We start from the raw sequence: 25,161 nt of genomic DNA, 5'->3' as shown, positions 1-25,161 counted from the left end.
ATATATAAAAGCCAACTGCAGTTCTATATATGAGCAGAGATCTTAAATTAAAAGGACATTTATAATAGCAATAAATCTATAAAATATAAAATACACCTTATAATATGCACAAGAACATCGTGGAAAAATTGTATAAAATATTAAGAAAGACAGTCATCTCTTTATAATGAGAGTTTGTTTATTTGTTTGTTTTTAATGCACGAAGTCAATGCAATTTCAATCAATCCCTGGAAGTCACTGTGTTTTATTTAAATTTAGGACTCTGATTTCCAGCACTATAGAAACTGACCAGATACTGAACATATACTGAGAGAAACCTAAGCCTCCAGATCTGTGCTACTTGTTATAAACTCATTTACTATCTATCCGGCCCTTGCCTTTCTTTCCATACTTTTGAGTCCTATACCCCCCCCCCCAAAATAACCCCAGGCTCTAAAACAGTAGTCCACAAACTACAGCCAAATTTTTTCTTTAAAGCCCAAGAGCTAAAAATAATTTTGACATTTTATAATGGTTACATTGTAACTCATTAGTTAAGCACCTACAAAACAGCTGATGTTGTCTCTTGGCCCACAAAGTCTAAAACATTTACTATTTCATTCTAAAGTTTTTGGGACCTCTGCTCTAGACCAAGAACTTGAGAGCTCCCTAAACACCTACTGATTATACTTTCATGTGTTGGCTCAGTTCTCTTCTTGGAAAGCCTCTCCAGGTCACCTAGCTAGATAACTGCCATTCATCCTCCCCTCAAACTGCAACTTCTCTGTGGAGCCTTTCTAAACCCTCAAACTTTCCCACACCCTTTATTCAAAGACACACACTTCTGCCCCCCTCATGGCCCTCAACACCTCCAATATATCACTTACCAAAAACATATGCTCATTTGCGTCTCCCCTCACAAGAATATGGGCAACCTGAAAGCAGGATCTTACTATCTCTGTATTGCCAACAAAGCCCTCGTCTATGAATGTAAAAGCCAAGTTAGTGACTGACATAACTAGTATAATAGAAAAAGTTACTGAAAAGTCGGAAGATGAGCGCAGATTCCAAGAGTTCCCTAGTTTCTGCAGCTTTTAATCAATGGTTCTTTTAGATAAGCATACTACCATAATTCAGAAGCTTTTCTTTCTTTTCTTAAATTCAAGTGGGGGGGGAGAAAGAGTAGGTTTTGTGTATTTTAAAGTTTACAATTATAAATAAAAATGTATCAGAATTATTTAATAAAGTCTACTTAATAGAAGTCATCAGGAAGCAACAGAACTTCTTCACATTTTAACATGCAGCTTACCATCGACTATATACTCAAATACATAGCAGCATCAACAGCATACACGCAATTTTTTTATTCCTTTCTACTTTATACTATAAACCATAACAGCAATTTCTAAACTTTCTGACTCATGAAAAGACCTTAGGTTTTGCTGCTATTGTTGAAGGGGATCAGGACACAGTACTCCAAAAGTATGACACTTTGGCTAAGAGTTATTTTGAGCTGAAGACATCGGAGTTCCTCGAATCTCTCATATGTTAAAAGCAGAGCCTCCTAAAAGAACCCAAGTGTCATAAACTCCTGCCAAGAGAGGAACTCTGACTCTGTCACAAGACTATAGTATCTCCCATCTATTCTCCTAAGGGCTCATTTATTTTCCCAAAAAAGCTGTTTTCCTGTAAGCAGCGCCCTTTCTCCCTCTCATAACCTACTAAGTTGGTATATAGCTCCAAATTCTAGCCACCCGTGGCGTTATACATCACTGAATTTTCCCACAGGTATATGCATTGCATGTGTCAACTACTTTTTTCCCTCCTGTTAATCTGCCTGTTTTAGGTAATTTACAGGCCCTAGCCATGAACCTTAGTAGTCAGAAGAAAGCTTTTCTTCCCTATGCCATTTCTTTTTTTTAAATCATTATGCCATTTCTTTATGGTAAATAGAGTTGTTGAGTAAGTAAGCTTTTATTATTAGCTAGCATTACAAAGGTATTTATTATAATAAGTAATAGCCAACATGTAATGGAATGATAGAATAGTCATGAGACTACTGGCAAATTTTCACTCTTTCAAAAATGACTCATTTGTACTGAACTAGGTAAGAAAAAATATGAGCTCTCCAGAAATAAAATTTTTAATTGCATAATAAACACTATTGGATTTTGAAATGTTAAACAAAAATTAATATTTAATCATGGTTTATAGATCAATGATACCTAATTGTTTATTCTGAATTCCAAAAGGCTCTAACAAAAACTAAAAGTGATCATGAATCAGCCACCAAAACACTTTAGATAAGAAAACCCTGACTTGAACTGACAGGAAGTCTTTATTTAATTACCCCTTAATATAACCAATAGTACTATCACTGCAGAGATGGAAATATGTTGTTACCACAGGGGATCTTATTTAACACAGTAAATGCATTATTATGTTTCCAAAATCCAGAAAAAAAAATATCCACCCAACTCTACATAATTCTGGATGCAAGAATTTCAGATAAAGAACTGGGGCCTACAGAATGGCAAATCACTTTATTTTAGAAGCTCTAATTATAGAGGACAGGTTTGAAGAAAGAAGTACAACTAAAACTCAGTCATTTTTAAAAAATCCATCATATATTCTTCAACTTATAATACACTGTGGGTACAAATCACACAAAATTAGACAAAACTATAAATATAAAAAGTTAAACCTAAAAATCATAGTCATGAATTCTGATCACTACCACCCTCACGAATCACACTATTACAGGGGTGCCTGGGTGGCTCAGCGTAACCCCGCATCGGGCTCTCTGCTTAGCAAGGAACCTGCTCCCCACCCCCACCTGCCTCTCTGCCTACTTGTGATCTCTCTCTCTCTCTCTGTGAAATAAATAAATAAAATCTTAAAAACAATGACAACAACAATATTGACTGTTATGTTGTTTATTGATGTTTAGAAAACAGAAATTAAAGGAAGTAACATTAATGTCTTTAAGTGACAGTTCTGGTACAAGTTCTTGAATCCCGAGAGATTCAAAAACGTCTACCCCCAAACTTAGCCTGGACCTGAGAACCTAACCCACACCTGAAAGTCTATCTTAACTGGACTTTGCAAGTCCTTGGTTTTCATTAGCACTACTTTACTTTTCCATGTCTCCTGCCCAGGCACATAGTCCATTATTATGATAATAATCCAACTCTTCAATGAAAAGCATTAACAGTAGTTTGAGGCCCAAGATTCTTTGAATCCCTTAACTCAAATTCCTTCCTTGCTATAACCACCATTTCTAGACTGTTACATTTGTAAAGATTTTTTTTTTAATTTTATTTATTTGACAGACAGAGATCACAAGTAGGCAGAGAGGCAGGCAGAGAGAGAGGGGGAAGCAGGCTCCCCGCTGAGCAGAGAGCTGGATGCGGGGCTCGATCCCAAGACCCTGAGATCATGACCTGAGCTGAAGGCAGAGGCTTTAACCCACTGAGCCACCCAGGTGCCCCTCATTTGTAGAGATTCTTATACAATGAAGCTTCCAAACTGAAAGACTTGTCTTAAAGTTTCAATTCTCAATCAGTCCTGACTTTATCTTCTTCCCTAGGATACCAACAAAGCTTTGCAGAGGTGGTGTTCTTTAACATAGTAAGCAATAAACTCAGCTATGTGTTCTTGGTATTTGGGGAGTCAGCTTTTGACACCTGGGGGGATCTCAAAATGCCTGTTAAGAACGCTGTACAATTTGAAACTATCAATGATAAATTATTCTGATGGCTAATTAGTATTCCATGTATGGGGGAATCCCATAATTATGTTCTCTTATTATTCAAAATATCTATAGTAGGTTTTTAAATAACACATTTTACATTTAGTTTTCCTTGTATAGGTAAGATTAGAGGGGAGTTCCATGGCTGGCAATGGTAGACTAATCTGTTTTGGACTTAAGTCCCAATTCCTTCTTCTACCCAAGTAATTAATAGCTAGAAAGGCTGGCCAAAATATTGTTTTAAATCTGTTTTCAGGCATCAGACAACGACCAGGGCATAAAGAACTTGCAATGTTACAATCAGTAACAGTCTAAATTCATTAAAAACCAAATTCTTTCTACAACAAAATGAATAAATTGTGGCATAGTCATATAATGAAATATTATACGGCAATGAAAACAAACTACTGCAATATACAACTACAGGGATGAATCTAACATACACAGTACTGACTGAAAGAAGACAAGACTTTAAAATAGGTTGCACAATTACATTTTTATTAAGTTCAAAAGCAAGCAAAATGGTATTAATACGTTATCACACCACTGCTTCCAATAAATAGGTTAATACATAAGATGACACTGGTGAAGACTCTCCAAGAGACAGTAACTATAAAATAACTGGTTTACAGAATTTATAATACATAAAATAAAGCAGCTAACTAAAGGCACTGAAGAGTAAACAGAAACAAGCAGATTCTAGTGGAAAGATGTGTCTGAACAGTGGCCCCTAAAACTTCTATATCCTAAATCCCCAAACTGAGAATATTTACCTTACACAGCAAAAGATACTCTGCAGTTGTAATTAAATGGATTGTTAGATGGTTAAGGTTATCATCCTGAATTACCCAGGTTAGACCTGATGTAATCACTAGAGTCCTTAGTAAGAGAAAGGCAAGAAAGTTAAAGGCCAAAAGGCAATGAAGAGACAAAAATGTAGTAAGATACAGAGCCATGAGCCAAAAGAATGTGGGAAAACTTCAGAAGCTAGAAAAGGCAAGAGGTTCTGTAACAGAACCTCCAGAAAGAACAAGCTCTAATGACAATTTGACTTACCTAAGACTCATTTGGGATTCTGACTTTCAAAACTGTAAGATAATTAAATTTGTGTTTTTAGCCACTAAATGTGTGTTAAGTTATTAAAACAACAATAGGAAACTAATATGAAAGGCCATGCTTAGAGAAGGAAAGTTGTATGGGTTGAGTTCCATTTTCCCAGTTATTAAAACTTGCTGCTAGGTAGAGCACATATGAGAGTGGGTCACTAGTAGAAAAAGCAGTCTTTCTAATATAGAACACCTTAAGACTAGAACCAGGAGAAATCAAAACCCACTAAATAAAGGGAAATTCAAAAAAAGAAAGGGCCAGAGAATTCGAAATTCTGTCTATCCACATGTCTGACTGACTCCTGAATCCAAGTTAGAGACTTAGACCTAAATTAAAGACAAAAGATCTGAATTGATACTTAAGTTGCCACTGGAAGAAAGTTGAGTGTGCCGTTCAAGTCCAATAAAGGTAACTGCCTGATAAAAGAGAAAGGTGGGGGGACCTCTCTAGAAGGAAATAATAGAACCAAGAGTTAGCATAATTTTCATAATGTCCAGTTCCTAACACAAAATTACAAAACATACAAAGATCCAGGAAAACAGAACATATTCTCAGGAAAGAAGAAAATCAACTGAAACTAAATCCAAAAAGATCAAGATGTTAGAATATGGCAGACAAGGGTGCGTGGGTGGCTCAGATGGTTAAGTATCTTCCTTTGGCTTGGATCATGATCCTGAGGTCCTGGTATAAAGCTCCCCATCAGGCTCCCTTGCTCAGTGGAAAGCCTGCTTGTCCCTCCCCCTCTGCTGCCTGCTTGTGTGCACACAGGCTCTCTCTTTCTGTCAAGTAAATAAATAAAATCTTTAAAAAAAAAATTTTTTTTTAATTTAAAAAAAGAAAATGGCAGACAAGGATTTTACAGTTCCTATTCTAATTGCCATCAATAAAACATACTCATAATTAAAAAGACAGGAAATCTGAACAGCGAAAGAGAAATAATAATAAAAAAAGAACCCAATGGAAAATCTATAACTGAAAAATACCATATCTGAAATAAAATTCAATGGACTGAGCTAATAATTAAATGACAACAAAGAAAAGAATAAACTTCAAAAATAGAAAAGCAAATTATCCAATGTAAAGACCACAGAGAAAAAAATAAAGAGCTCCTCAGGGGCATTTATATAAAAACAAATTATCTAACCTACATGGAGTTGGATCCCCAGGAGAAAAGGAAAAAGAATGAACAAAAAATTACTTGAGGAAATAATGATAAAAATTTCCCCTATGTAATGCAAATTCAAAAATGCTCCAGCAGGATAAGTATGAAATGATCAGGCAGAGATATATCATGATCAAACTATGGAAGCCAAAGATAACAAGCAAATCATGAAAGAACCAAACCAACTGTGTACAGGGACATCGGTACAATTAAGGGCCGATTTCTCATCAAAAAGAGGAAGGCAAGGAGGTAGACTCCATTTTAAAAAGGCAAGCCACGCCATAATTCCATAACCAGCAAAAATGCCCTTCAAAAATGAAGTCAAGGGGCGCCTGGGTGGCTCAGTGGGTTAAGCCGCTGCCTTCGGCTCAGGTCATGATCTCAGGGTCCTGGGATCGAGTCCCACATCAGGCTCTCTGCTCAGCAGGGAGCCTGCTTCCCTCTCTCTCTCTCTGCCTGCCTCTCTGTGTACTGTGATCTCTGTCAAATAAATAAATAAAATCTTTAAAAAAATGAAGTCAAAAAAATATTTTCGGATAACAGAAACTCATCTCTGCCAGATCTTTACTATAAGAAATGTTAACCAAAGTTCGTTAGCCTAGAAGAAAATAGTGCATGAACAATATCAGAAATGGTAACCATATACGTAAATACAAACCATTACTATTGTCACTGTAATATATGGGTCTGTTCAAAGCAAAAAAAACATCATCTTGTGGAGTTAAAAATGTAAATTTAATAGATATAACTACTATCACATAAAGGACACGGATAGGTAAGAAGTGGACTTAAGTAACTGAAAACTTTCCACATCTTAGGTGAATTGACACAATGTTAACTGAGACTTAACTGTGAAAAATTAAAGGTATATACTATAATCCCAGTGAATGAATAATGAAAAGCAGAGCTAAAATGGACAAAAGGAAAAGTAAAGTGAAATTGTAAAACATTCAAATATCAAAAAGGGATAGGGAAAGTAGGTAAGGAAGAATGTAAGACCAAGAAACTGAGAGGACAAACAGAAAAGGAAAAATCAAGATGCAAACCCTATCATATAAATGAGTACATTACTATGAATGGTTTAACAGTGCAAGTAAAAAAGAGAGATTCTGAGACTGCATAAAAAACAAGACCCACTTATAAGTTATCTACAAAAAAAGAATTGTAAATATAAAGTTACCAACTGGTTGGAAAGAAGAGAAAAAGGATGTATCACATAATAACAAGCCTAAGAATGACAGAATGTCTATATTAAAATTAGACAGAACACATGTCAAGACAAAAGGAATTACCAGAGGTAAAAACAGTATTTTATCATGACAAAAGGGTCAATTCACCAGGTAAAAATAACAATCAGGAATGTATATATACAAGTAAGAAAACTTCAAAATATATTTTTTTAAAAAGGGCAAAATTAAAAGACAATTCCACAATCATTAAGCAATAACTCAGCAAATGACACAGACAAAAATCATCAAAGACAGAAATTTGAAATACACTATCAACTGCCTTTACCTTTGTTTATAGCATAGTACAACCAACAAATACAAATCCCGTGGCTATGTCCAAGTGCTAAGCCAATAAAGTCTTAATATATTTCAAAAGAATGAAATTATACAAAGTATGCTGTATAAATAAAACAGAATTAGAAATCACTAACAAGGGATGCCTGGGTGGCTCAGTTGGTTGGACAACTGCCTTCGGCTCAGGTCATGATCCCGGAGTCCCGGGATCGAGTCCCACATCAGGCTCCCAGCTCCATGGGGAGTCTGCTTCTCTCTCTGACCTTCTCCTCGCTCATGCTCTCTCTCACTGTCTCTCTCTCAAATAAATAAATAAAATCTTAAAAAAAAAAAAAAGAAAGAAAGAAATCACTAACAATGAGATATCTAAAATAACCCAAGTATTTTGAAATCATACAACATGTATCCAAACAACCCATGGGTCAGAAGAAAGAGAAAGTAGAAGACATTTTCAAATAAAAGGTTAACAAAAATAGAAAATATAAAAATTTGTGGTATACAATTAAAGCAACGCTAACAAAAATAGATACCTTTAAATACTTATACTAGAGGAAAAAGAAAATCACTCATCTAAGCTTCTACCTAAATAAGAGAAAATTAAACAGAAAGTAAGCAGAACAAATAAAGACAATCAGAAATCAATGAAATATAAAACAATACTGAAAAAAGAAAAAAAACTATGAAACAAAGATTTTTGCAAAGATCAATAAAATGGGGGCACCTAGGTGGCTCAGTCGTCAAGCCTCTGCCTTCGGCTCACGTCATGATCTCAGGGTCCTGGGATGGAGCCCCACATAGGGCTCCCTGCTCAGTGGGAAGCCTACTTTCCCTCTCCCACTCCCCCTGCTTGCATTCCCGTTCTCACTGTCTCTCTGTCAAATAAATAAATAAAATCTTTAAAAAAAAATTCAATAAAATTGATAAACCTCTAGCCAAGCTGATCAAGAAACAAAAGTATTAGGAATAAAATAGGTCATACTTCATCACCAGTTCTAGTTATTAAAAGGAAACTAGAGTTACAACAGAAAACAGTAATCTGAAAATTATTGTTGGGTTATGCCATCGAAAAGAACTCTTACACAGTATATGTGATTAAGCCCAGTTAAGGCCTCTTTATAAACTTTTAAGACTTGGCAAGTAGGGGGCGCCTGGGTGGCTCAGTGGGTTAAGCCACTGCCTTTGGCTCAGGTCATGATCTCAGGGTCCTGGGATCGAGTCCCACATCGGGCTCTCTGCTCAGCAGGGAGCCTGCTTCCTTCTCTCTCTCTGCCTGCCTCTCAGTGTACTTGTAATTTCTCTCTGTCAAATAAATAAATAAATAAATAAGAAAGAAAATGGGTTAAGAAATTAAAAAAAAAAAAAAAAAAAAAAGACTTGGCAAGTAGGTTCAGGGATCCATTCATCTTGCAGCTGCCCAAGACAAGCCTCAACTATAAGTTTCCTTTGCTTATTAAAAGTGCTATCTTCCAACCTGCAGTGGGCCACCCCTTTCATTGGTCTTTCCCTGCCTTCTGTCTAAATATAGGGATCAGTTTCAGCTTTGCTCTTCAAAGGCACAATTAAGGGGGGGGGGGGGTGGCAAGCCACAGAATGTGAGAAAATATTTCTAAAACATGTATCTGACAAAGGGCTTTCCCCCGGAATATGTAAATAGCCCATACAACTCAACTGAGGCCAAAAAAAAAAAAGTTAGAAATGAGCAAAAGACGTGAACAGGTAATTTAGCAAAGAAAGTATACTAAAGGCCGATAGCGCACAGAAGATACTGAACATCACTGTCATCAGGAAAATGTAGATAAAACCAAGATGAAAAACCACTACTTACCTACTAGAATGGCTAAAGTTAAAAGAGAGTGACAATACCAGGTACTGTCCAAGATGTAGAACTAGGGAAATGAAATGCTGCTAGCTGGAATGTAAAATGCTACAGCCACTATGGAAAACAGGTTGGTAATTAAACCTATTAACTGCAATGGAACCCAGCATTTCCAAATCCTAGATACATGTACCAAGAAAAATGAAAACCTATATCCATATACAGACAAATGTTCACAGAATTTCATTTATATTTACCTAAAGCTAGATACAACACAAATGTCTAACAACTGATAAATGGAATAACTGTGGCAGAATCATTCTATGAAATACTACTTAAAGATTAAAAAGAACACAATATTGATACACACAACATGGATGAGTCTCAAAAATAGCATGCTAAATGAAAGACATCAAAAACAAACGAATACATCCTGCTTGGATCTAGTTGTGAGGGATTCTAGAAAAGGCAAAACTAAAGAGATAGAAAGCAAATAACTAACTGCCTGGGACCGGGGAGTCAAGCAAGAATGGACATCAGCTGTAAAGGGGGCATAAGGGAACACTGAATGATGGAAATATTCTGTATCTTAATTGTAGTAATGGTTATACAACTTCATATAAACTGCTGAAACACAGCAAGCTTATACACTTAAAATTATGTAAGTTATACCTCAAAAAAGCTGGGGGTGGGGGGGGAATCATCAGATATTTTTGTGGAGCTAAACAACTTATTTAGATTAAGAGATTTTTTTTAACATTATGTTGTGTTAGGATAATTAGCCATAAGGAAAAAGATGAATTTAGATGTTCCTCACAGTATAAATCAAGGATGACTTAAATCTCAAATGGATCACAGATTTAAATTAAAAAATAAAAACCATTCAAGTACTAAAAGAGTATGTTGGTGAATTTTTTTAACACCTGGGAATAAGGAAAAAACCTGTCCTAGAACTCAAAGTAGGAAAAGACTGATAAATTTGACTGCAAAGAAAAGACTTCTGCATAGGCAAAAACAAATACACAAAAGCAAAGCAAAACAACAATGTCAAACTGCAACTTGTTGTACTCCAGATAAAGGATAAATACTTCCTACAAAATACAGCTATATAAAACAGAAAAATAAAACAATGGCCCACCCAATAATAGAAAATTAGGCAAGAGATATGAACAGATGTTTCAAAGAAAAATGGCCTTTAAAATTTAATTTCAAAAAACTCAAGTTGTTAACAATTAAGAAAAATGCAAATTAAAACAACAATAAGCAAAAACAAACGAACAAACACAACAATAAGCACAATTTCTCACCTATCAGATACAAAAAGCCTGCTAACATAAACTCTCTTGCTTAAAACCAAGGGGAAATCAGCAATCCCAAAGGAGCTATACTGAACACTTACCCTTATAAAGGATCCCACTTACATACCAAAGAATCACTCACTAATAAAAATATGAAAAGACACTTGTACTACTTATTACAGTACTATCTACAATAAAGGCAAAGACTGAAGCAACTGGTTTGAATAAACTACGGAATAAATCTTCATAACCTTGGGTTAGGCAAAGATTTCTTATATGCAACACTAAAAGCACAAGCAATGAAAGAAAAAACTGAGAAAAATGGACAGCATCAAAATTTAAAATTTTTGCACTTCAAAAATATACTGCCAAGAAAGTGAAAATACAAGCCACAGACCCTGAAAACATATTTGCAAATTATGTATCTGGTAAGAGATTGTATCCAGAATGTATAAAGATCTCTGACAACATATACATATATAAAAAACAAGGGCACAGCGTTTGCACAGAATATATCAAACAGCCAATGCGTTCATAAAAAGATGCTAAATATCATCAGTCATTTGACAAATGGAAATAAAAACCATAATAAGATGTTACTTCACACCCACTATGATGGTTACACTCAAAAACAATTACAACTTCTGACAAGACATGGAGAAACTGAAACCCTCTTAACACTGCTGGCAAGAATGTAAAACATTATAGCCACTTTGGGAAACAGTTTCTTAAAATATTAAAAGTAGATTTACCCTAAAACTCAGTAATTCTATTCCTGGCTATCTACCCTAGAACTGAAAATCTATGCCCACACAAAACTTGACAACACAAATATTCATGGCAGCACTGTTTGCAATGGCCAAAAAGTGAGAACTAAAATGCCCATCAACTAATAAAGGAATAAAATGTGGTATATCCATACAATGGAATATTATATAATAAGAAGAAAGTATTAAACATGCTATGAATGGACCAACCTTGAAAACACGCTAAGTGAAAGAAGTCAGTCACAAAAAAACACCTATACTATGGTACCATTTATAGGACATATCCAGAAAATACAAATATACAGAGACACAAAGTAGAGTAGTACCTGCCAGAGGTTGGGCATGAGGTTTCATTATGGGGAAATAGACATGTCCTAGAATAAGACTATGATTATGGTTGTACAAATCTGAAAATTCACTAAAAGTCACCGAACTGCATAGTTAAAACAGTTGAATTTCATGCTATGTAAAAATTACACTTCCACAAGCTTTTAATTTAAGTAAAGGTAAGCCACAGACAGGAAAAGTATTTTCAATACATTCTTTAAATTACCAAAATGTATTGTTAAAACTTCCACAAATCGAAAAGAAAAAACTAGGTGATGGATAAACAAAATATACCTTAAAAATATAAAATGACAATTCAGATAAAGAAACTCCACTCATCAATAAACTTATGCTTAAAAATAAACATGACGTGAAGATTAGCCTGCCCAGGTTAACTATATGAACTGCTTAAAGAAAATGGATGACTCACAGTTCTTCATTTAGGTAAGTCTTTTAAAAAACGGTTAGGTTCAGCTGTCCTCAGAGTTCCAATTACAGACAGACTATACCAAGAAAGATTCCTATTTTAATTTCCCCATTGTTCCTTGCCTTTTCAGTCTTATAAACCCATCTTATACATCTAATAAAAGCCTTCTTTTATTCCCAGGTACCAACTTAAGACAAAACAAAAAAACAAACAAACATTTTGTTGCCATTTGGTTTTACTTGCTTTTAAATTCTTACACTTAGTATCATCTTTGGCCAATAATGTGTGTCAGAGTAATCTATCTCTTTTAATAAAATACAAGGTGGTTCATACAAGATAACGCAAACATTTGCCTTTCCAATCTTCTTTCCTTATGGTGTTTTTTAAAGTAATTAATGAAACAAAGAAAAAAAAGAGCACAATTCATTCTGAGCATAACCAGTAGTAATCAGACCAAAAAACAAGTAGGAAACGAACATGAAAATGTTCACTAACCTTCCAGTAGTCAGATTGTAAACTGTAGTACCTCTGGTATGCAGATAATGCTGAAAGAGGGAAAATAAGTATGAGTCGCAATTACGTCCCATGCCAAATCAATAATATACGTTTTAAGAAACATCACAATAAGCTTCCCATCATACCCCACCTTCCAACAGAGAGTGATATTTAAGACCAAACAATTTAGAAATCTGGACCCTCCCCATCCTGTAATCAGACATAGAAGTATCAAATACACAGGAGTTCAAGGATGTAAACCCATTCACACCTCAGACCTAATCTTGAACAGAATCTAGGCTACCTCTTGAATCAACATGGCCCTCTCACAGAGTAGATCTGATAAAAGGATTAAGAATTTCTACTTTGGAATGTGCTGAGTTATTTGTTCCCACAAGGGATCTCACGTCTAAGAATGACCAAGAGCTCAACCACAGCAAGGAGCAAAAGGACTGTTCCTTTTGTGATGTTTCCTTTCATATAATCAACAAAAAAATCCAGCCCACAATTAACTTACTCCAACTCAATTCCAAAATAGGGAATCGCATACCCCTAAATCCATGATGCATAAAAGGCTGTGGAAAAAATTATAGTTCCTGTCAATCCAAAAACTCAGTGAGGAGGTTAAAAAACAAAATAAAATGAAAATTACATACACACATTAGAATTGGTAGAGAGAATCTTTTTAAAAAACTGTTCAGCATTAAATAAGTCATGGGGATGTAATGGTGCAATGGTGACTACAGTTAACAATACTGTGTTGCATATTTCAAAGTCACTAAGGGAGTAAATCTTAAAAGCTTTCATCACAAGAAAAAAATTTTTTAACTATGGTGATGGATCTAAGAAGACTTACGGTGCTCCTTTTTCAATATATACATTGAATCATTATATTATTCAATGCCTAAAACTAATGTTATATATCAAGTATACCTCAATTTAAAAAAGACTTAAGATTTTTTCAAATAAAAGATTTCGAAAGTGTAAAATTTTAAGTAGATAAAAATGGGGGGAAATGCAAATTAATATTTTCTAGAACTGTGTGTGTAACGCTTTCATAGTGTTTATCAGTAAACAGCCAAAATACATGTGAATACAAAGAAGAGAACTTTCTAAACATGTACAAATTAGAGAAGCATTACCCAAAAGCATCATCATATATCTGAACAAGTAACTTATTTAAATAATGTTCATCTTTTTTGGCATTAGATGATGCCAACCAACCTATCCTTGGAAGGGCATTTAGAAATATGTCCAGTTTTAGTGAAAAATTTATTATAAACTATCCTGCATTTTCTAGTTCTTCACACGATTGTTGCTAGCTCACAAAGGTCACTGATTAATGGTCTTCTAAAAAGAAAAGCAATCCAACTTATCATTCACCCTGGAAAAAAAAGTCAAACAAGGTTTGTGTCCAGAAACCATCACTGATTTATAAAAGACAGTCATAGGAAAGGTATTCTCCCTCTATTACTGGATGCAAACAAGGAAACCTATATATCACTGAATACCACCACAAAGGGAACTACTCTTAGTATGAAGCCCACAGAAGATAGGAGAGGAAACAAAAGGAAAGTAGCTGGATACTTTTAGACCTCAAACTAGGCCTAGTACACAACTCACCTACGAACTTACACTTATGGGAGGCAATCAATTTGCTTATTATTTAAGCTAGAATCAGGTCTTTGCTTTTGTACCAAAATCACCCTAACCAGTAAAAGTCAGGGTTCCTAAAAATTTTGTGCACTCACCATATTAAATCCGGACTGCCTTTCAAAGATGTTCTGGGATTCCAGCAACCTTGGAAAACCTGTTTCCAATAACCTACCTAATAATATATATTACATGACTTCATAAAATTCCCATTTTAGAATTGGCAGTGCACTTAAAGAGATAGCATGGTGTCCTCCAAAGTAAATGAAATACGAGGTCCAAGAAGCCTATGTGACTATCAGCTGGGAGAAACATAGCATCCATACTACTATATGGTAAACCAAAAAATAAACACGAACTCTCAAATTCAAAGTCAAAAAAGTAAATGCTTCAAAGTGCAAGCACAGATTTGTAAATGAGACATTCCTTCCATGAGCATTTCTTACCTTTCCAATTATACCTTACCCCATTGGGCCTAGCATCCTATTTTAAGAAAAAAATCTTAACATATTTTATGATTCCTAATTCAAATAAATCATTAGAACTCTATAGACTATACAAGTACCCATCACCAGAATCTCTATAGTGAAATCCTTCTAACCAAAGCAAAGTCATTTCAAATCTCTAAGTCAGTTATGTATCCATGAAAAAGAATTCCTGGTTCACTGTAGCTAGACTTTTCTAAGTCCTTAACAGAGAATAAAGGAAATCATTTGTTTGGACATCCTTATAATACTTAAAACCTTTTTCACAATGACTGTAGCATATTATCTTACTAGGCTCTTCCTTCCCTGAATCATCTAATCTTCACTTTGTGATCCCTGGGTCCTCTATTGGTTCAAGAAGTCCTTCTTCATCCTACTAGGAAATCTTTTTACCATTACATCAGGAAAGACTGTCCTTTTGCCACTTAACAAAAAATGGTGTGCCCAAACATACTAATATCCACTCTCTATCAACCAAATTCCAAAGCTCAGATCTTTTTAATCCTGGGAACCAACTTTATTTATGAACAGACCTCAAATTATTTTTTCATAATTTTGAGTTTCATTTTTAAACAAGACTATTTAGTCTTTTAGATTAAAAAAGAAGAAAATATAATTTAAAAGAGTATTTAAAAACTGGCAAAGAAGCTGGGTCTAAAAAAAATAAATGCAAAAAATAACAATGAGAAGTTAAATTTAACTATTATAACAACTTAAGTGTAACCTTTCTCACACAATCTCCTTTATTTTACCCTTTACCTTGGGAATATAGAAGAGGAGGAAACAAAAAAGGAAATTATCAAGGATAAAAGAATGACCTATACAGATGGGAGAAGGTATTACACATAGCCCTCCTTTAACTTCAAAATTGTGCTATACAGCTTTTCACATATAAAAATAATAAAACTAAATAATAATGGCTAATACTCAGTTATAATAAGGGAAATAGCCAAAAGTGGTAAAATTTTAAGGAAGTAGGCAGTTCTCTCGTTCTACTAGTGCTGTAAGCATAAATTAGTAAAAAAATTTTTGCAGCCTACTTTAGCAGTGTCAAAAGTTTTAATACAGTTAATCCTTGCATAACAGTAGAAAATTCACACTTAACTTTCAACTCCTGAAAAACTTGCTTAATAGCCTACTGTTGACTTAAAACCTTACCCACAACAACAAAAAGTCGATTAACATATATTTTGTTTGTTACATGTATCATATACTGTAGTCTTATAATAAAGTAAGCCAGGGAAAATAAAATATGATGAAAATTCTAAGAGAAAATACATTTACAGTATTGTAGTGTATTTACTGAAAAAAATTCCACATTTAAGTGGACCTTTGCAGTTCAAACCCATGTTATTAAAGGATTAACTACACACACACACCTTCGTTCAGTAAGCCCACCACATCAAAGTATTCCTTCTAAAAACATAAACATGGATGTGTGCAAAGATTTAGCTATAAGAATGGACAACAGTTCGTACCAAAAAAGGAAAGAACAGTCTACACAGACAATAAAGAACTCTTCTACCTATAAAATAGATACTATATAGGAAATGGAAACGTTAGTGTGTTTCTCAGATGGAGAAATTAACACGATACACCAGGTTAAAGAAAGTAGCAGAGTTTAATTCAATTTTAAAATGTTGAAAATTTATTGTGATAGAAATGTCTCTGAAGATTTGCATCAGAAATGTTTAAAAACAAGTGTCTCTCAATGATAAAATACCAATGGGTCTTTAATACATTCACATAATATTTCTTAAGTATTAAGTGGCTAGCACCATGCCAGATATAATGAAATAGAGATGTGAGCAAACACATGGCTCTGTTCTCAGGCTGTTTACCTTCTATGGTTATTGATCTTTTAATATTTTTCTTTAAACAATGAACATATTAATTCATATAAATGTTAAAATAAATGTACTTATGTTAAAATTGGGAAATGGTCAACATTATCAAATGAGAACTCCCAGGAAGGAGACGGTAGGAAAAGTACCAGCTTTAGGTAAATATACATTCTCACCACTTCCTAAAAGACTGACATTAAGCCTTTTATTATTATTATTTTTTTCATCATGGTAAGTATACTCTTGAATCCCTATCACCCATTTCACGTACCCCCACCCACCTGCCCTCTGGTACCCATCAGTTTTTGTTCTCTATAATTAAGAGTCTGTTTCGTGGTTAGCCTCTTTCTTGTTCCCTTTACTCGTTTGTTTTATTTCTTAAATTCCACATATGAGTGGAATCATATAGTATTTGTCTTCCACTTATTTTGCTCAGCACTATACTCCTTAGTTCTACCCATGCTGTTGCAAATGGCAGGATTTCATTCTTTTTCATGCCTGGATAATATTTCATTGTCTATATATACCATATCTTCTTTATCCTTTCATCTACTGATGGGACACTTGGGCTGCTTTCATAATTTGGGTATTGTACATAAGGTTACAATAAACATGGGGATGCATGAATCCCTTTCAATTAGTGTTTTTGTCTTTTGGGAGTAAATACCCAGTAGTGCAATTGCAGGATCATAGGATAGTTCTACTTTTAACTTTTTAAGGAACCTCCATACTGTTCTCTAGAGTCGCTGCACCAGTTTGCACTCCCACCAACCGTGAACAAGGGTTCCCTTTTGTCCACCATTCTCACCCACACATTATTTCTTATGTTGTTGATTCTGGCCATTCTGTCAGGTGTGAGGTGGAATCTCACTATAATTCTGATTTACATATCCCTGATGATGAGTGGACATCCAGCTATTTGATTAAAGTTAATTCCTTGTAAGTTACAAGCAGCCTAAAGAGTTTTTTCAGTAAAAGAATAAGGTGTAACTGAAGAATAAAAAGAGAAGTTCAAAGTCTTATTATAATTTGTCTGGAATTTAAAAAAGAGAGATTTCCGGAGAAATACAGTGAGGGAGTAAAGAGAATTAAGACATTCAGTAGATACAAGAAACTTCATGCTTGGAAGTATTATGGCTTTGAGTTAAGGTTATCAGAACAAGAGAAAGACAGTGTGCCTGATGACAAGTCCATACGTGTAGTGTGGGATGAAAAGAAACAACAATGTAGTTTAAAGGTGATAGCCTTGCCAGAAAAAAGGGAACCTTCTGCAGAGTTACATGCAATGGAAATGCAAGGAAGGAAGGTTTAAAATGCAGTCTATATTCCTAATATTAGACTGTATACTAACTGCAGACAAAACTCAGCATTTCTGTTTTCACCCCCTAGCCCAATGTGTCTAGGTTTGGAAGGAAAGGATGTACTTCTTTGACATTCTTCAAATTTGTCAGTTGCACTGACTGCCTTCTTTACGCCAGAACAGGCTGTGGTTGCCTAAAGTTATTAGGTCAACAGATTTATTTGATTTATTTCATTTGTTATCCGAGGCTAGACTGAAAGGTTACATTTATACCCTGGATAAATGATATCTTAGAGAGCTTAACTTTCATTATATATAAATGACTGATTTATTCCGCTCACTAGCCTTCTCAAATTCCGCTTTCTGCCTTCTCAAATTGTGACTGCCCAAAACACATCTTTTCCCTTTTATGCAGCATTAATACGTATTAAACACATGCTAACATTTGAGAAACCCTGTGAACAGTATCCACAACAGACCTTTGTTCCCATCTCCTTTTCTCCACACATTTGCAAAGATTTAATATTACAGATTCAACCAGACAGAAAGTTGGAAAAGCAAAGAAACAATCTTTTACTGCTTCATCAGCACCTTCCCTGAGACTTTCAACTATAATTAATGCACACTGCCATTATTAAATTAATATAGCTGGAGCACCTGGGTGGCTTAGTTGGTTAAGCATCTGACTCTTGGTTTCAGATCAGGTCATGATCTCGGAGTGGTGGGATGGAGCCCCATGTCAGACTCCGCTGGAGGTTATTTCCCTCTGCTCCTACCCTTGCTCTCACATCTCTTTCTCTAAAATAAATAAAACCTTAAAAAAAATTAATATACTCCTCAAGATCTTTAGCACCTCACATATGGCTTACTATAACAGAAACAAAGTATATGCTTTGAGTTCCTTCAATGTGTTCTGCAACAGCTCTCTGGTTCTTTAAGCTACTCTAACTTATGCTTATTGCCTAGACATAGGATTCTGACAACCTCAGTTATGGTCACTGTTTTGCTTTCTTGGATACTTCTCAAATGCATTTTCTAATTCTAGACCATGAGTGAACTGAACAAAACTTGTGATTCCCAAATTGCAATGGAAGGAGTGGAAGTACTGGGGATTTTTTTTTTAAACATAGATATCACAGTTTGAAAACCACTAAATACATTTAAATGAAGTTATACAAAGAAACAGGATGCAATGAGTAAATGCAATGACCACATATGAACAATCACCTTGACTGTAATGGGTTTTTAGAGACATACGTAATATTCAATCTATGGATATTATGTGCCTGTATAGGTCAGTATTTTGTATTTTTATTTCATTTTATCTTACTATCTCAACACAAATTTGTATTGTATAGCAAAAATATATACAATGCAAACTAATTTCAATGATTCTATCTGAAAGGCGTTTTAAACAAAGAGTAAAAGAATCACAACCTTCAGGGGTGCCTGGCTGGCTCAGTTGGTTAAGTGCCTGACTTGTGATTTCTACTAAGGTCATGATCTCATGGGTCATGGGATGGAGCCCCAGGGTCACAAAGGGCTCCACACTCAGTAGGGAGTCTGCTTGGGACTCCTTCTATCCCTCTCTCTCTGCCCCTCCCCAACTTGTACGGACACGTGTGCACGCTCTCTTTCTCATATAAATAAATAAATCTTAAAAAATCTTAAAAAAAAAAAAAAAAGAATCACAACCTCCAGTTCTAACAGCTACAACAATAAAGAGGAAATCATGCAAGGATTAAGAAAAGGGTAATTTCTGAAGAAGCCAAAGAAGATCTATTATTGGAAAATAACCACTCTATGTTCTTATATTTTATATATCCTAGGATGGAGTCTTGTCATTCTACCTAAGAACGACAAAGAGAAGACAAAGAGAGCTCACCAACTCTGACTTAAGACTTCTTCACACTAGCAACTCTTGGCATCAAACTCACCCTAGCCATCTGTAACTGCTGAGTTACTAAAACAACCAAAATATATTTTGTCCAAAAGTGATAGACAATGCAACAAAATGAGAAAATTACTTGAAGGAAGGAGGAAAGGGAGAAAAAAATCAATCACTGTCACTGGAGGGAATTTCAGAGAAAACTTCCAACTCATAACAAACCACAAAGAAACTATTTTTTTAAATTTTCATGGTTTTCATGCTAATATCAGGAATGAGTTATTACTATATCTCCTCTTCAACTAACTGTTTTACTTCAGGATTTCTTACTATCTCCCAAGTCTCCTACCTCATAATTTCTTTTTAGAATTTTGATGTGTACTCTGAGATAATTTGCTACTTAATTTTCTAAGCAATTAACTTAGTGACTGTCCTTACCTATAATTTGCCACACGTATTTACAGATATTACATATAATTTCTATTATACTACTCCTAAGGTCCATCACATATATTTGCAAGAATATATACGCCTGTCCTTCGGTCCAGGGTTCTCCATCTCTCAGGTTGTTTTCCAACCCAAAGAAGAGAAATCACTGTCCCATCTCATGGCTTAAGGCAGTCTAACAGCGCCATCAGCTGTTTGGTTCAGCAAAGGCTAATGAGTTAGCTTCAGGGTTAGGAGTGGCAAAGGAAGTACAGGAAACTCTAAAAAATCATTCAAATCTCACTTCTAGGAAGGAATAACAGGAGTCCTGCCTGCAGACAGCCTCTAACAGTGAGTGAGCTGCTTTAGGTGCAGAGCCACCTTGCCCAAGGTCACACTCCCTCCCAGGCTGGCCCATACCCAGTATCAAAAGGATGGAGTATAAAGACTTGGTCATCTTTACCCAACCTGGGATAGCTCTGAAGGGCCATTCTAGCTCCAAGGCTCCACATGGAGTTGGCCAAGGCTGTCACAGCTTAACTTCTCACCTCTGTCCAATTCTTCCTCTTTTCAACCCAATTCTTACCCCTCTACCTTCCACAAGTGCTGATCTTAAAGACACTCCTTACTAAATATCCTGTATGCTGAACTCAATCCAAAGGAATCCAACCCACAAATAGGCCAAGAGCACTGAGACTTCACTGACCAAGCCACCCTGGCGCCCCAACCAATTAGTTTTTAAGAATAAATTCCTAGAAGCCAAATGACCAAATCAAGTGACAGAAATTTTTTTTAAAAACTCTTCAAACATATTACAAACCAGAAAGGTTTATTTTTAAAAAAAACAAAAAACAAAAAACAAAAAAACCTGTTTTAGGAAATCTTTTTTTCCTTCTGTTTCAAATTCATCTGACATGACAGAAAATGTTTTTTAATGAATAAATCCGTAACAGTAATGATAAAGTATACCATCTGCAGATCAGAAATGTTTAGGAATTCCTATAAGGCAGGAAGCAAGATGGTATCACAATGACAAATAAGGATAAAAAGTACAGTCCAAAATGTACACAAAACAGATTCTACGATTTTGTACTTCAAAAGTAGAAGTAGTTTTTCACAAGGAACCCCACGATCAGAAAATTTCACACAAAGAAGAGGACTCAGTACTATAACTATAGAAGTGTCTTCAGAATAATGGGCCAGTAAGTCCCCTACATACGTATACCTCAGCAATTTACTCACATGTTCACTGTATGGCTTATGTGTACTCCCTAAAAAGTTATGGTTTATAATCTATTCTCCAAAATTAAATGTCTATTTGGCTGAAGCTGGAGGTTCTCACCTTGCAATGGGTTCCGGGTTCCAAAGAGAGGAGGAGGAAGCAGCCTAAGGTGACAATGTCTCCATAAACTGGTGGTAGGGGTGATGGGAGTGTGGACAGGCCTACTAGAAATGGGCTATAATTTTGAACTTACAGGAAGATGGCGAAGAGTGGACAGAAAGAATTCAATAATTAGTATGTAAAAAGGAATGTTTTTTGTAACTTGGAAATATGGTCAATAAAGACTCAAGGAAAATTAAAGAAAAAAATCAAAGTAACAGAAGCCATCAGCTTGAAATACTACAACATACTAAAATACATACATACATACATACATATATATATACCTCCGCATCCATTCTCACCTTCCTCTTCTTCCTATTACAAATAACTGAACTACTGCCTAGCTATCAATGGCCAGTTCATCTACATGACAGTAAATGGGTCTCAAAGCACCTCTTTTCAAGGACTTAAATCCTTAAGTTACCATTCTCTGCTCCCATCTTATTAGATTACTCCCTGCCAGCTAGTTTGCCATATGTCCCACCTTACTTCCAAAAAAAATCCAGGAAAGAATAAAACAAATATCCCTAGACTCATACCCATACAGCCAAACATTTTATAAATGGAAAATATAGTTAAGTTCATAGGTTAATGAAGTTTTAAAGAGTTTTATATATGTGTGTGTGTGTGTGTGTGTGTACATGCTCTCCAAGATGCAGAATTTAAAAATTATATTGTAGAGAGAATGTGTGTACTTTTGTGTAAAACGGTTTCCTTTACATAAGTTAGTCTTAATTAAAAAATCTAACAGTGTTAAGTAATTATTAATACCTATTATCCTGAAGCCATTTCATAAGTACTAACCAGTTTCACATAACAATCACCAAACCCTTTTATCTCTGGCTTTTCAGATTAGAAGACTGAAGCTCTGAGGTTATATATACATTATGCTAACGATAATGCCACTGTAAACAATGGAGATGAGCTGAGAAATAAGCCTAACTTCAAACCCCACATATATTACACCTGTCTCAAACAAAAACTGAATTTTCACTAGGAAAAGTGCTCATTTGACCTAATATGAAAGTGGCATTATAAAATATCAACATTAAACAGCAACAATCCTTCAGTCCAGCCCTGAAACATGCCGGCTGTTCTGCCCACTAAATAAAGTTGTGGAAAACAAGTATACTATGTTCATCTGGTCCACATTCAGATGTTCACTATCATCAGAAGGTTAAAATGTTCTTGTTTATAAGGATACAATTTTTCTTTGCTATAGGTTTTGCCTTTGATATTAGAAGAGTGGGTGGTATTTGGGGGTGCTTTCTCTTCCTAAATGAATAGTAGTCTGCATCAGCAGCATGGTACTACAAAAGGGACACATCTTAGGGGACTGTCTTGAATTATTTAACTCATTTCTTACAGGAAAAAAATTCCAAGTAAATAAAAAACCTGTTTTCTCCAATGCTCAAGCTCATTATATGCTCATCTCTCTGCGCTGCTTATCATTACAATGACTACAGACCAGATTTTCATTCAAATTATTTTCTAGCTACAATGGAAGTTTTACAGTCCGGATAAAGAGGGGAAATATTGAGTCGTTGTTACTTCTTCAAAGTAACACCTTTTTTTTCTTTTTTCTTTAAAAATCTTACGTTTTAAGAGAGCAAGCAAGCAGAAGCAAGGGGGTGAGACAGAGGGAGAAGCAGACTCCTTGCTGAGCAGGGAGCCCAATGTGGGGCTGGATGCCAGGACCCTGGGATCATGACCTGAGCTCTACTATGGTAGAGCTTTTAAATGGCTTTTAAAGGGCAGGAATTTTTCACAAGGTAGAACAAAGTGGTAGTGCACAGGTAGGTGATGGTTATCAGTTAAACTGGTCAACTTATTGATAATTTACATAGAGTTACATGAATTTTTCACATTTCTATCTACCCTATTTTTCTTCCCCATTGTTTAGGATGTTCACAAGCTTACAATTTCTTAGAAATAAAAACGGTAATATCTTCGGTAGAGTACAAACAACTATAATTATTTTAAATATATATAAATCAAATAGTAGTGAATAAGGGAAAAAATTACCTTTTGGATAATCTTCCAATAAGAGGTTGAAGTGACCTAATTGACAAAAGAAATCAGACTCCACTTTTCCTTCAGCTTTTAAGATTAGAGATTCGTAGCAGCGAACAGCCTAGAAATAAAAAATACAAACATTTAAGAAAAAGGTAAAACCCTAAAATGTATTCCCTTCCTGAGGTAATGCGTATATTCTCTATTCAGTCACCCAAGAAATCAATATATTTCATTTCAACCTCAGACACAGTCAATGCAGTGTTCTTTAGATACCTAAGTATTTATTTGAAGAGCCACTAAGTCATGGCATAAATGCTTTTCCTATCTAAAACAGAAATATTTGCCAAATACAGAGCACTTTGATAACTTTATTCATAAGCTGCACATCTAAACTATTATGGTGGTACTTGTTGATATAAACAGATTAATATCCACCTTTCCCGCACACTGAAAGAACTTTATTCAATTACGTAAAAATTCAGATAATCTCCAGAGTAAGAATAATAGCTACCATTTATACTGAACAACTTTTTGTCATAACCTCTATCAGTTTAAATTACCATAAACTGCCTTTCTTTTTTTTTAATATTTTATTTATTTATTTGACAGAGAGAGATCACAAGTAATCAGAGAGGCAGGCACAGAGAGAGAAGGAAGCAGGCTCCCCGCTGAGCAGAGAGCCCGACGCGGAACTCAATCCCAGGACCCTGAGATCACGACCTGAGCCGAAGGCAGCGGCTTAACCCACTGAGCCACCCAGGCGCCCCCATAAACTGCCTTTCAAGCGTCATCTCTGATGTGCTTTAAGCCCACTCTAACTCTAGTCTTCATCTCACCCTTACTCGAATACATGTAAATGTACTCACTCTCACTATTTCTTCCCTGAATAAAAAAATAACACACTATTTTAAGCATATTATTCTTTTTTTTTTGTAATCCCAGAGACTGCAAGAGAAAATGAACAATGGAAAGAACAGACTTCTGGAGTCTTAACAAATTCCAGTTCTCATTGGCTACAGGAGATCCTGGGGAACTTATCCTCTCTGCCTCTCCCACTTTAATAACACTCAGAGGGCAGACAAAAGGATTCAATTCAGAATACTTCTCTAAGCATTTATCACACTGCTTAGCATTCCATAGGTACTTAATAATTGCTTCTTTACTTTCTCCTTCGCTAAGTAAAAAGCACTCTTTCAGGATTATTTCAAGCTTCCCAAATAGTTTTGTCAAAAGTTACCTGCTAACAATTTACTCTACAATGTTCTTATGTATTAGAATGCGTCCTGGAGTCACTAAAGAAAGAAATGTATAGGATTTCTCAAATATCTGGGTACATTCCCAGATTTGGTATCCACAAAGAAAGGAACTAGAATAGTTTCTGTTACTAAATAATCCCTTTCACCATCACTTCAAGAGCATTTGATACAAAGTACCCACTTAAAATGTTCTGATTTTTACTCTCTTGTAAAATATAGGGCCTCTGATGGACAGTTTCAAAATGTATATCCTAAAA

At 35.3% G+C, this 25,161-nt stretch overlaps 1 protein-coding gene across 13 annotated transcripts in view; it reads right to left on the bottom strand.

The window, feature by feature from the left end:
• Nucleotides 1–25,161, bottom strand: part of KDM6A (lysine demethylase 6A) — a 203,804-nt gene that overhangs the window by 113,494 nt on the left and 65,149 nt on the right. For all 13 annotated transcript variants that reach the window (XR_006609506.1, XM_045089484.1, XM_045089481.1 and 10 more), the window contains exons 3-4: nucleotides 23,658–23,766; nucleotides 12,653–12,702 (exon numbers count right to left, since the gene is read on the bottom strand). Coding sequence is in view for 12 of the 13 variants with exons in the window: in XM_045089484.1 (XP_044945419.1) it covers nucleotides 12,653–12,702; nucleotides 23,658–23,766 (159 nt within the window). In the remaining variant the exon portion in view is untranslated. The remainder of the gene's footprint in view (nucleotides 1–12,652; nucleotides 12,703–23,657; nucleotides 23,767–25,161) is intronic.

Source organism: Mustela putorius, unplaced genomic scaffold, assembly GCF_011764305.1.
Source record: "Mustela putorius furo isolate JIRA1106 unplaced genomic scaffold, ASM1176430v1.1 tig00003836_pilon_pilon_pilon, whole genome shotgun sequence".
Lineage (NCBI taxonomy): Eukaryota > Metazoa > Chordata > Mammalia > Carnivora > Mustelidae > Mustela > Mustela putorius.
This window is presented reverse-complemented; position numbering and strand designations above follow the sequence as displayed.